This window comes from Patagioenas fasciata, chromosome 5 (assembly GCF_037038585.1).
Source record: "Patagioenas fasciata isolate bPatFas1 chromosome 5, bPatFas1.hap1, whole genome shotgun sequence".
NCBI classification, from domain to species: Eukaryota; Metazoa; Chordata; class Aves; order Columbiformes; family Columbidae; genus Patagioenas; species Patagioenas fasciata.
The window spans coordinates 28,654,274-28,667,047 of NC_092524.1; the positions used below are offsets into that span (position 1 = coordinate 28,654,274).

Consider the following 12,774-nt stretch of genomic DNA (forward strand, 5'->3'; position numbering starts at 1 on the left):
TTTTTTTTTTTTTTTTTTAATAAGTATCTTCAAACTTAATCCAGGAAGGAAAAAAAAAAAAAAAAAAGGTTTTATTGTAGACTGTTGCTAGCTTAATTTTACTGTCAAGTTAGCTGTATGTTAGTGTTGTGTGGCTGACAACAGAAGGCTTTGGAGAACTTGCTTGTATTAACTTACACCAGTGAAATTACACTCCTAATGCTGGGAGTTAATTGTCTGCAGGAAACCTCTGTGCATTAGGTGAAATACTTTCTAGGTTAAGGTATTCAACTTTGCTGGTATAGACAGAATTTGCATGAGGAATATTCTGCTAGTATGGTGCATTTATATGCCTGTAGTGATAAGTTGTTGTATATGCCGGCCAGTTTTTAGAGTTTTGGTCATCTTGATCTGGTATGGTATGGACCGGTATGCTGGAAGGCATTACTCCTCTGATTTACTTTTGTTTGTTTGTACAAGTAATGTTGGGAGCCCTCTCATTACTGCTGCTGCTATTTTCATTTTGCTGATCTCCCTGCATCAAGCATATTATCTCATTATTCTCTGAGCAGCCAGGTTAGTTGTACAGTATGTCTGAGATGAGCATTGAGCCTGAGGTCTCATCTCTCATACCCTGATGGTCCTATCTTAATAATAAGGAAAGGGGGATGGGGAAAGGAGGAAAACACTTAGGAACTCAAATGAGTAAGGATTTCAGCCCTGTGTGTGGTAAGAAATTGATCTCTTGTTGGCAGTTGCTGATGCTGGCTGCATTAGATTTAGGGCGTAAAGTGGCCAGCTTGCAAAAATGGGTTCTGTTCCTCTCACAGTGCTGTTTGTAAAGCTGTTAAAATGGCTGTCCTTACACTAGCACCTGATTATTTTTGACACTGATTCATGGCACCAGTTGCTGGAAGCATGTGTCAGTAGGAGTCAGTTTTCTAGTGTTGATGGGTACTCATTTTGTTTTAGCGCCTTAATCGTAGTACATTCTTCCTCAAGCTTAGATGGGGTTATATTCTGCATGCCTTCTTGGCCTACTAAAACTTTCAAAGACTGAGACTTCTAGGGTCTGAAATATTACTAATTGCACTGCTTTCTAATATTTAATGGCTTCTGGTAGCCTTCAAGGGCCAGCAGAATAGTGGTCTAGTTTTAGTAGTGCACATCTAAATATAGTTACAGACTTGGGAGAGTGGGTTGTGTGTTAGCAATAGATTTGCTACAGAACTGTCTTTGTTGTTTGTTTTTTAAGTAGAAGTATGTTGCAGGTAGCATCTCACATGTATTTTCCGATGTTCTAACTTGTCTCTGTCTCCACAGGACTTAGTGTAATTATAGAGAGAACCTGAATTAAAATGGGGGACGACAGTGAATGGATGAAACTGCCCATTGACCAGAAATGTGAGCACAAGGTAGGAAGTCTTGTCTTTGGGTTTGGCTTGCTGTATCTCTCCACTGTGGTGATTCTGTGGTACTCCTCTGTCAAAGTACACCGTAGTTAGGGAATCCTGACAGCTGTGCATATAACAGGTCTGAAATTGCATCAGTTCTATCTAACCTAGAGGCTGAATAACATTGATTAAGCAGAATTTAGTAGCATGATAATCTGTATGGCACAAGCTTGTGTGCTGAAAGATCAGTGCACTCATTCATGTGAAGAACTTACTCATCTATAGCTGAAGCTATTGTTGGGCTCCAACCTACTCATTGGGTAGAGCTTATGAAGAACAGTGGGGAGGACTAGTGTCTCTCTATCCAGGTCATTCATGGCGGGAGAAGAGTAAGTATTTTGTCCTGTTGCACGTTATTCATATAGTCATTGAAGAGAAGTCTTCTACACTTCCAACTATGAAAAATTTTGTATAATTGGTGAGTTGATTGTACTAGCACAACATTTAAATGTCTGTTTTCTGCTTCCAGCTGTGGAAAGCCAGATTAAATGGTTATGAAGAAGCCCTTAAGCTCTTCCAGAAGTTAGATGATAAGAGTCCTGAATGGTCCAAGTATCTTGGATTGATAAAAAAATTTGTGACAGACTCCAATGCAGTGGCTCAGTTAAAAGGCCTGGAAGCAGCACTCGCTTATGTTGAAAATGCTCATGTAGCTGGGAAGTAAGTGTATTTTTCTCACCGTTAGTAGGCTGCTATGAAAGTTTAATGTGTCTCTCTGTGAAAGGCTGCAGATAAGTTGTATGGTGGCCACTAACAATTCTGATCTTTAGTAGTAAAGGCGAAACTTGCTTTCTGATCTAGAGAATTTGCCAAATGGTAGGTTTTCCTTGTAGGTGGCTTCTATGTGCATGCAAACTTGTCAGAAATTACTAACAGTGTTCAAAGAAACTATTAAAGGCAGTAGTAAAGATTTTTGAAATGGTAAAGAAAGTGAATCAGTAATTTGATGGCATATGCACTGTCAACTGGAATAGGGATTCTTGTTTGAAACGGTTTGAACGTGCAGGGAGCCTTTCCTTCCACGGAGATATTAGTGTAATTCATTCATTAAATAAAATTTAAGTGTTGCATCCAACTTAACCAATACAAATCTTCATAGCTGCCAATTTCTTCACAGGATGTTTGTTAGTATTTTACTGTTCTCTAGCCTGTGAAATACTCTGTACTTCTGAGGGTAAAGTAAAAACACCTAATGGGCCAGATCACCAGATCAGTGCTTTGATCTACTGACTTTGTGACCTGATGAATTAAAGTCTTATTTAAGGGAAGGGAAGAAAACAAACAAACTCAAGGTGCTTTTTTTAAAAAAACAAAAACAAAACAAAAACAAAACAAAAAAACAACCTAATAACCTTCAAAACCTGTTGATTTAAAAGAGTTGTAAATAATTTACTTGATTGGAAGCTTTGAAATAGAAGTGAAATTGTGTGCTGGGATTGTTCACCAATACTGTATGTTAGTTAACTAACATATGGAAATCTGGGAAATGGTGTTTATTTGTGGACCTTAAGAAATGTGTATTAATGAATACGCTTTTGAGAAAATGTCTGCTGTTCACTGTCTGGTGTAGTCCAGTATTGGGAACAAGTTAACTAGCACTCAGTCTGCAGGGGTCTTTTTGATTAAATCAGAGATTGAAGTCACCTCTTAAAAACGGTTGTTACCTTCGAAGTTAACTTAGAATTTAGTCCTTGTTATGTGAGACTTCACTGAGTGTTCATCTGTGTTTTGGGTGTTGTGTGCGCTTTTGTCTGGGTAATGGTGTAGAACACCTTATTCACTTAAATGTTCCAAAAGTAACACTCTCTCGTCTTTCAGGACAACAGGAGAAGTAGCGTCTGGAGTTGTAAATAAGGTGTTCAATCAGCCGAAAGCCAGAGCAAAAGAGCTGGGTTTAGATATATGTCTAATGTATATAGAAATTGAGAAAGGGGAAGCAGTACAAGAAGAATTACTAAAGGGTCTGGACAACAAAAACCCAAAAATCATAGTAGCATGTATAGAGACTCTGAGGAAAGCACTAAGGTAAGTTTTTAGTTTGTGGTGGTTTTGGTTTTTTGGTGGTGTTTGTTGTGTTTGGTGGTTGTCTTTGTTTATTTGTTTGTTTTATTCTCCCTTACCCCAGCAGTGTGTAGGGTCTGATTTGTTTTTTAGATCATTTTACCAGGTCCTTGTTATTGTTGAATAGGGTGTATCTTTACTGAACTAGTATTTTGTGACACCAACAGTTGAGAGAGCATCATGGGATTTGTTTGATGTGAGGGGTGCCTTTGTTGTGTGAGCCTCATCTGGATCACTTTCGTCCATAGCAACTGTTTACCCAACTTCATTTTCACAATAGGCATCTGGAAGAATGGCAGGAGTAGTGTATCTCGTTCCAGACTGTGGAGCTTCTCTTCTGAATAGCTGAAAATAAACTCACTGATGGGAAAACTAAAACATAGTCTTTTTTTAAAACACACTGTTTTCCTCACTGATGTGAACATCTTTAATTGGGTACACTGTGTGTGTTTTTTGGGAAAACAAAACAAAACAACTCATTGCACAGTAAATTTCCATTGTCCATATGATTTATTAAAAAGAAAAGCTGATAATGCTCCCTAAAAATCAAATAAAATTTGATTAACTTGGAGTAGTTTGTTTCAAGATGAGATTAGGAGCATCTTTTTTGTTCCACTTCAAGTATGTTTGCTGCCTTTGCAAGTTGAGTGAAAAATACTGCGGTTTTATAAAATTCTTATATTTGATGTATATATTCGATTTTTTTAAGGAAAGATAAGTTTGGTATTAATGGGCAGAATACTTTTTTTCTGAAAAAAGTAGTTCATGTGACAACTCTATAATACAGATTAAGAGTATCTTATGTTAAGTATTTTTTAGACAACTTGCTGAAGCACATGTGTAGATGGTCCTTGTTAAACTAATTGTTTCAGGCTTCTGTAATAGAAGTCAAAATGAAGTATTTGGTTTAGCACATTATCAGTGTTTCTACTAAGTGAAATGACTGTCCCACATTTAAGAATATATTTTAGCTATTTTAAATTGCTTTATCTAATCAAATGTCCTTTCAACAGTAAAGTGTCATTAGAAACCTGCATAACCTTCCTCAGTATCTTTCAACTATGTCTATAAAATGTGCCACATCTGCCTTTCTATATGCAGTATTTTATTACCTTTAGGATGGCAAGATCAATTTACCCCATGGAGCCCTGTGACTTAACCTTTGTCTTTTGCTTCTGAGCAATGCTGCTACCTAACTTGGTCTTGTGCTTTGACAGGGTTTCTGCATTGATAACAAGATTTGTCTGTGTTGTACCTAGGTGGATAGCTTGAGTGCAGAACTAGTTTAGCTTCTGATGTTTTTTGTCTTGTGCTAAGGTTTCTGTTCTTGTGGTGTGGAACAAATTAGATAATATATTAATTAGATAAAAATAAGAGAATTTGCATAGGCGCTTTTTCTAACACTTTTTTTTTGAGTCATGGTAAAAAAAAAATAAAAATCTTGTTTAGCACTGGAGTTTTTGGAAAGTGAGACGTGTAAGTTTTAGTTCCTGAGCTGCCATTTTACTGGCTTTTTCATGTGCTTGATTGGAGGGAAGCAGAAGGAAGTCTGAATGGAAAGGTTAATTTGGACTTCTCAAGGAAAATAAATGCTTTTGAATAAAAAAAATTTGTGGCTTCTGAGGTGATTTAGATGTGATGCTTTAAGAATTGTAGCAGTTAACTTTACTATGAGCATGAAAAGAGAGTTTTTGTGTTCTCATTCAGCAGCGATTGAAGAAGTTTAGTGTATGAACTTCAACAAGATGTAGAAGAATCTGCTGACAGGGTAGGGTGTTTGGCTGGGGAAACTTCCTTTATGTGTCCTTTCAACAGCACATATTTCAACACGTGTATTTTCTGTGACGATGACCCAGGCTCACTATAATTATCTGGTCCAACAAGTAGAAAAGTGACTAATGCTTTTACTGCACTTTGTCTCCAAGGATAGACAAAGGAGATTCTATTCTGATTTATTTAAAAAAAAAAAAGTAGGTCATACAAATTCTGGTCTAAGGACACTTTTCTTTTTTCTTTTCACCCCCCTGGCAAGGGAACATATTTAAGCAGCAGATTGGATTAAGTGCTTTGAAGTATTTTCAGAGGCTTGATTTTGTAATTCCAAGCTGAGCGTGGAGGGTAATTATGGTAGGGCAAATATTTTACAGTAGCTTAGTAGCTTCACAAAATAATTGCTATAATCATGATTTAAGTAAATGATACAATCTCTAAATGTGCACTGAAAGCATTACATAGATTGTTTTTTAAAAAAAAGTGGATCATTCTTTTGTTCCTACCAGGACACTGATGCTATTCCATGTTTTTAACTTTCAGTGAATTTGGTTCAAAAATAATCTCCCTGAAGCCAATCATTAAAGTATTGCCAAAACTTTTTGAGTCTCGGGAAAAGGCTGTTCGCGATGAAGCCAAACTCCTTGCTGTGGAGATCTACCGTTGGATAAGGGATGCTCTGAGACCTCCATTGCAGAACATAAATTCTGTGCAGGTAGGCAGAAAACAGTTCCATCCTCACCTTCCCTGATCCTGTGGTGTTGGGCATTCTTAAAGTCAAAGCTGGAATTTTTCAGTAACAGCAACATTTTTTAGCTTCTTGTAACTTTACCTACAATGTTAGTCCCTCTTTGTTACTTGTAAAGAAATTGTGACAATTTTCTGTTGCTCTGAATATGTGTGAAGTTGCGGGCCAAACATTATATTGAAACTGAGGAGGGGCTTTGAGAAGTATAATAGTATTTCTTGGAGACCTAACCCAAGGGGGAATGGTTACCCTTAGAAAAGATCCCTGCACTTAAGGTCTTCAAGTCAACCATTTTGTTTTGCAGATTTCTTTTTTTCCCTGATTTTTTTTTTTTTTTCCTATGCAGCTGTTCAGACTTGTTCTGGTGGTGCTCAGGATGTGACTGTTGCACTTCAGGAAGTGGCATTACGTTATGATAGATAACTCTGCTCGTGCAGATGGAACTCTTTGTTATTTTAAAACTTCATGCATCCTGGCTTCCTACCCGCTCAAGTTAATTTTGTTCAGGTGGAAAGCAGTAACTTTCTGGAGAAAGATTAAACAAACAAAACCCACAAAAACAAACAAAACAACAAAACAAACCCGACTGTCTCACCAAAAGTAGCTCAACATGTTTGTTTTGTCTTAGTTTTAGCTTGTGATAGCATGTCTGTAACCAGAAGATCTTCCTTCATGCTCAACCATTTTTATTTTAAAGCTCCTTCAGAGGGGACACACCATTCTGACTGTTCTACAGTTTGTTCTTATGTAAATGCTTTGCACTGATATTTTTGATGTTCTGTTCGGTGGATATGCTTGATCAAAAAATTCTGAACAGTGAACATGAAGGGGAAGTCACTTTTTTGGTGGCAGAAAAAAGAACTTGAAAAGTAGTGCCATCTTGGCCTTGAAATGGGAAAACTCCATTGCTTTCCATGAAGGGTTACTTGTTCCTGGGGTTTGTACGAAGTGTCTCTGATACAACGATTCTTTTCCCTTTTGGCAGTTAAAAGAACTGGAAGAAGAGTGGGTCAAAGTGTCATCAGCTGCTCCTAAGCAGACCAGGTTCCTGCGTTCCCAACAGGAGCTGAAAGCAAAATTCGAGCAGCAGCAGGCAGCTGGAGGAGATGCAGATGGAGGTAAGTTATTTAATCTCTGAACTCTATTGAAAGATATATGACTGATGTGTTATTTGTGAAGGAATACATGAAATTGTAAAGGTGCTTTTTCTCAAACTGGTGCAAAACGTGCAGTGCAGTATACAACAAGGCTACATGTCTTGGGAAAAAATTTCATATGAAAGAGTATCTGTCCTTTGGAATAGCAAGAGCACAACCACTGGTAGTCGATTTTTAAAGAAGAGCTCTAGGTGGTGCTGTAGTCAAAATTTCATTTGTCACTCTGCTTATATTTTTCTCTTTTCTGGTTGCAGGAGATGATGATGAAGAAGAGGCAGTACCACAAGTAGATGCATATGAGTTGCTTGAAGCTGTGGAAATTCTTTCCAAGCTTCCCAAAGACTTCTATGAGAAAATTGTAAGCAAAAACTTAAATACTACCAGTTAATTCTATGATGTGGACCTAATGAGTTTTAAAACTTACTAGCATTCTGCAATGTGTGCTTTACTGCTATATGGATAATAACCGACTAGTGTAAGTAAAATATAGACTATCATAAATAAGTCTCAAATTTGATTTATCAACAAGAAAGCTGTAGTTTTAAGGAGCTGAGATGTCCTGGGAATGGGACTGTGTTTTGTATTTCTTTGCAATTATTGATGTTGAACTGTAGGGAGACTTTGGCTTTCTCAGGGTAGAATCAAGTTTTAAAATCTATTGCTTGTGGCAAGCATGCTTCTCTAGAACTGTTTGCATTTATAAATGAACACAATTTTTTTGCAGGAAGCAAAGAAGTGGCAAGAAAGGAAAGAAGCTTTAGAAGCTGTTGAACTGCTGGTGAAAAATCCCAAATTGGAATCAGGAGACTATGCAGACTTGGTGAAAGTTCTCAAAAAGGTAATAAATAAAACCCAGAGTGCACATACAATTAGTATTTTTTGTAATTTATTTGTATTATATTTAAAAAGTTACAGTTGAGATCTTACTAATGAGTAGGAAACTTTTAGCTGGAACAGCGGTGGAAATAACCTAATCTGTGACCCACTGACTAGTATAAAGAATTCTTCCAAGTCTCTGAAACTTGGATTTTTCAGTCTTCAATTTTATGTTGTGGGTTTTTTTTCCCCCTCTCTTCAGGTTGTTGGGAAGGATACAAATGTTATGTTAGTTGCTTTGGCTGCCAAATGCCTTACGGGACTAGCTTCTGGGCTCCGAAAGAAATTTGGACAGTATGCAGGGCATGTAAGTAAGAGTATGTACTTTTTTCTGTTTTTATTGATGCTGGACACCAGAAAGTACCTTAATATTTTTTCCTGTAAACCTTGGTATTTATCAAAGATACTATTTGTACAGTTGTGGATGTTTACCTACCACTTAATGGAGCAAGTAGTGAAATACCTGCTAAGATCTCTTGCATCTTGAGGTTAAGAAAACCTTGTTTGTTCACATGCAGCAACATGAAGCTTACTATTCCAAGAAGTCTTCTGTAGTAAGACAACTCTGAATTACTCTGCCATGAAATGAACTTTATTTGTATTATCTCATCCAGGAGATACGCTCGCAGAAATGCATTTGTAGGCCACAGTGGAAAAAATAGCTTCTGAACCTGAATTCTACTTAGCAGCTCCAGGATGTGTGTTTTTAGGTTGGCTGGGATTTTTTTTTGAGTGTTGGGAGTTTCTGTGTGTGTGTTTGTCTGGGTTTTGTGGGGTTTGTCTGTTTTAAATAACCAAACTACTGAGATTTTTGGTACCAAAATGTTCTGGTGGTCTAGTTTAATGCTCTTCTCTGTTCTCCTTTGCTGCTCTTCTCATACCAATAGCTAATATCAGGGAATAGAGGGACACGTAAGCAATCTCTGGAAAGAAAGGGAGCTTTTAATTAGTTGCAGTTCTCACTTATTTCTCAAGTCTATACTGTGTTCTTTAACCTGCTCAATCAAATTTTTTTTCTTGTGATAAGCAAGAGGTGTGTGGGTAGAGCTTAGAGGCAGAGAACTGATGTGTCTGGCTGCTGGTAGTGTTATATTTTGTGATGAATTGGAAAGTTGCTGAATCTCACTTCTTCAGAAACGTTCAAGTCTCCTGAACTCTGAACAACAGTTTGGGCAAAGTCCCTTTCATTCTGACAGCTGTCTATAGGTGTAAGAAGCATTCTTATATCTGTTTACATTTGATTTGTGTTTGGGGCCAGGACTGCAGGAGGCTGTTGATGCAGTCTTTCTTACTGTTGACTTTTTTGAGGGGCTAGTTCTGTTTAATCTCTTTATCAATTATGTGGATGAGGGGATTGAGTGCACCCTTAGTAAGTTTGCAGATGACACCAAATTGAGTGGGAGTGTTGATCTGCTGGAGGGTAGGAAGGCATACAGAGGGATCTGGATTGCAGGACTGAGGCCAGTTGTATGAGGTTCAACAAGGCCAAGTGCCAGGTACTGCACTTGAGTCACAACAACCCCAGGCAGCGCTACAGGCTCAGGGAAGAGTGACTGGAAAGCTGCCTGGCAGAAAAGGATCTGAGGGTGTTGATGTTCAGCCAGCTGAACATGAGCTAGCAGTGTGCCCAGGTAGCCAAAAAGGCCAACACCATCCTGGCTTGTATCAGGAGCAGTGTGACCAGCAGGACTAGGGAAGTGATTGTGCCACTGTACTCAGCACTGGTGAGGGCCCATCTTGAATCCTATGTTAGGTTTTGGGCCCCTCATCATAAGAAAGACATTGAGGTACTAGAGAGAGTGCAGAGAAGGGTGACAAAGCTGGTGAGGGGCCTAGAGCACAAGTCTGAGGAGTGGTTGAGGGAACTGGGGCTGTTTATCTTGGAGAAAAGGAGGCTGAGGGGAGATCTTATTGCTGTCTGCAACTACCTTAAAGGAGGTTGTAGCATGGAGGGTCTAGCAAGTGATGGGACAAGAGGAAATGGCCTCACGTTGCACCAGGAGAGGCTTCGATTGGATACTAGGAAAAAATTCTTTGTGGAAAGGGTTGTCAGGCATTGGAACAGGCTGCCCAGGGAAATGGTGGAGTCACCATGCCTGGAGGTGTTTAAAAGGCATTTAGAACGAGGTTCTTACGGACTTGTTTTAGTGCTAGATTTGGGTTATGGTTGGACTCCATGATCCTGAGGGTCTCTTCCAACCCAAAATGATTCTATGATTCCAAAGGTTAACCCTCTTCAGCTACAGTTACTGTTGAAAATGTTGCATGATCTCAGCACCAGGAAGGATTCAAGTTGCTTTAGAACCATGGTCTTGTTAACAGTGGGTCAAATGAGAGCTTCTTAATGAGGCGTGCTAAGTGCTGCCAGGAAACTGGGAAATAGGGGACTGATTATATACAGTCTTGGATTCCTATAGTACAAGAGCACAGCACTCTGTGCTGTGGAATTGTTTAATTTCTATTCTGTTGCTCTGTGTTTCAGACCATTAGAACCGGAGTATTAATCTGTGATTATATGAACTTGTATATCTACCTTTTGTTTGTCTCTGCTATGAAATTGCTTGAAAATCTGTTAATAGATTGACTGGAATGAATTTAATATTGGAGATCAACTAGAATAAACTAGTTCATACTGTTGTTGTGTACGCCTGGAGAGGGCAGCAGCAATGTTTACATTATTCCCTTCTCTGCAAAATGTCATGGAGCTGACTATTAGGCTTTCCAGTTGTATTAGTGAAGACTGGATTGACTTTTTTCTTTTTACCTTTTCCATAGGTTGTTCCAACAATCTTAGAGAAGTTTAAGGAGAAGAAGCCTCAGGTAGTGCAGGCACTGCAGGAGGCCATTGATGCAATCTTTCTTACTGTAAGTAGGACTGACAATTTTCCCGTTGTCTGAGAGCTAGTCTCTAATTTTGGTTTGCTTTTTCTCTTGCTTTACTCAAAACTAATGACTGCTTTATCCAACGCTGTAGACCACATTGCAAAATATAAGTGAAGATGTGCTGGCAGTGATGGACAACAAAAACCCAACAATTAAGCAGCAGACATCCCTTTTCATTGCAAGAAGCTTCCGTCACTGCACACCTTCTACTCTGCCAAAAAGCCTGTTGAAACCTTTCTGCGCTGCGCTTCTCAAGGTAAAGCAGGAGGAGTTGATGCTTCTCTGGTATTGACTCAAGTACTGCTGTTGTGAAGCATGGAATTGTTTTAGGAGAAAGACCCTTGTGGTGATACAAGGACTATAAAGAGTTCTTGTGTGCTGTGTAGCCATCAGAGTCAGTTTTAATTGATGTCTAACTTGAAGATGACCATCAGTCATAGGAACAATTTAGTCTCCTTTTCTTAGCTTCTCTGAAACTGAAGACCCACCAAGTTTATAATAGATTCAGCCAGTGATTTCCAGCTACTGAACTTCTGGGCACTGTGCTACTTGCTTCTTGCAGACATTTCTAGCAAGCTTTTGAATAAAAGAAGCATCATTGATTCAAGTAGTGCAATTACACTAGAGCATTTATCAGTGAAAACAATAATGATACATACTTTTTTATCATTGCAAAATAGCCCTTTCCTTGTTATGCCAAATATCCTTGGCTTCAAAAGTGGAGGCTTGAACAGGGTTGCAGAACTTGAAACTCCTTGTGAACTTTCATGGTGCTGCAGTACCTATTAAAGCATGAATATGTACCCTCTTCTTCTTGTGTGACAGATCCAAATATGGGAAACTGGCCATATATGAGAAACAGTAGACTTGATCAGTACATAGGAAAACCTTCAGTGGAATGTTAAGGATTATTCTGTACTAGGTGTAGATTTTAAAAGAGGGGAGGGGACTTCTACAGAAGATGGATTTACAGATCTGTTTAGATATGAGCTGCAAGTCATATGATACAAGTTGTCTTTGTCTGCAGCATATCAATGATTCTGCTCCTGAAGTAAGAGATGCTGGATTTGAAGCATTAGGCACTGCCTTGAAAGTGGCTGGAGAGAAAGCTGTGAATCCTTTTCTAGCAGATGTGGACAAGCTAAAACTTGATCGAGTGAGTTTATTATCATAAATGTTGTAGGAAAAAAAAACTCCATTTAAGATGCATCTTAAGCTAGAGAAAAGAGAGAATGGTTTAGCTAATGACTTCCAACACAGATTTTTAAAAATTTATGCTCTACATAAAAGTTACTGATGCTGCAGGGAACCTGAAAATCTGTTTTTCTTGTTAGATTATGAAGCATCTTTTCTTTGACTTCCACTATCTAAAATGCGTTAGTATGTTAACATTGCAGCTTTTCATTCTTATGTAAAGTATCTGTTTGGCTTCAAGGGTGTATTGTGTATGAAGTGGGCTCTGAGGTTTGGTTTGGGTTTTTTTTCTATTGGTTGATTGTATGTGGGGTTTTGTTTGGTTTTGAACACATTCTCTGTTGGTTAAAACAAAGTTTAGGGCTTTAGGCCATAACCACATGGCCTAATTCTGTATTATTAGACAGCATTTGGTGTTAAAGATTTTCCAACACATAATTTCATGCTTCTGCATAAGCTGACAGGTCAGATTGAATGATTGTATAATTTAAGGTGCTAAGAATTAGTGTTTAGAACATCTACAACTATTGGGGGAGTATCAATGATTTCTATGTATATAAATGCTATTCCTTTTGAGCTAAGAAAATTATTCTAACAATACAGTAATGGCTGATGCCGTTGACTGGTTAACATTACTACTGTAAGGGACACA

At 38.3% G+C, this 12,774-nt stretch overlaps 1 protein-coding gene across 11 annotated transcripts in view; it reads left to right on the forward strand.

Annotated features, from left to right (window-relative positions):
- Nucleotides 1-12,774, forward strand: part of CKAP5 (cytoskeleton associated protein 5) — a 53,405-nt gene that overhangs the window by 9,120 nt on the left and 31,511 nt on the right. For 9 of the 11 annotated variants that reach the window (XM_071809129.1, XM_065838464.2, XM_065838465.2 and 6 more), the window contains exons 2-12: nt 1,303-1,394; nt 1,903-2,093; nt 3,252-3,458; nt 5,808-5,979; nt 6,998-7,130; nt 7,424-7,527; nt 7,894-8,007; nt 8,248-8,352; nt 10,821-10,910; nt 11,020-11,184; nt 11,956-12,084. In XM_071809129.1, the coding sequence (XP_071665230.1) occupies nt 1,338-1,394; nt 1,903-2,093; nt 3,252-3,458; nt 5,808-5,979; nt 6,998-7,130; nt 7,424-7,527; nt 7,894-8,007; nt 8,248-8,352; nt 10,821-10,910; nt 11,020-11,184; nt 11,956-12,084 (1,467 nt within the window). In that variant the 5' untranslated portion in view covers nt 1,303-1,337. The remainder of the gene's footprint in view (nt 1-1,302; nt 1,395-1,902; nt 2,094-3,251; nt 3,459-5,807; nt 5,980-6,997; nt 7,131-7,423; nt 7,528-7,893; nt 8,008-8,247; nt 8,353-10,820; nt 10,911-11,019; nt 11,185-11,955; nt 12,085-12,774) is intronic. The other 2 variants (XM_071809131.1, XM_071809133.1) reach the window with 1 other exon arrangement.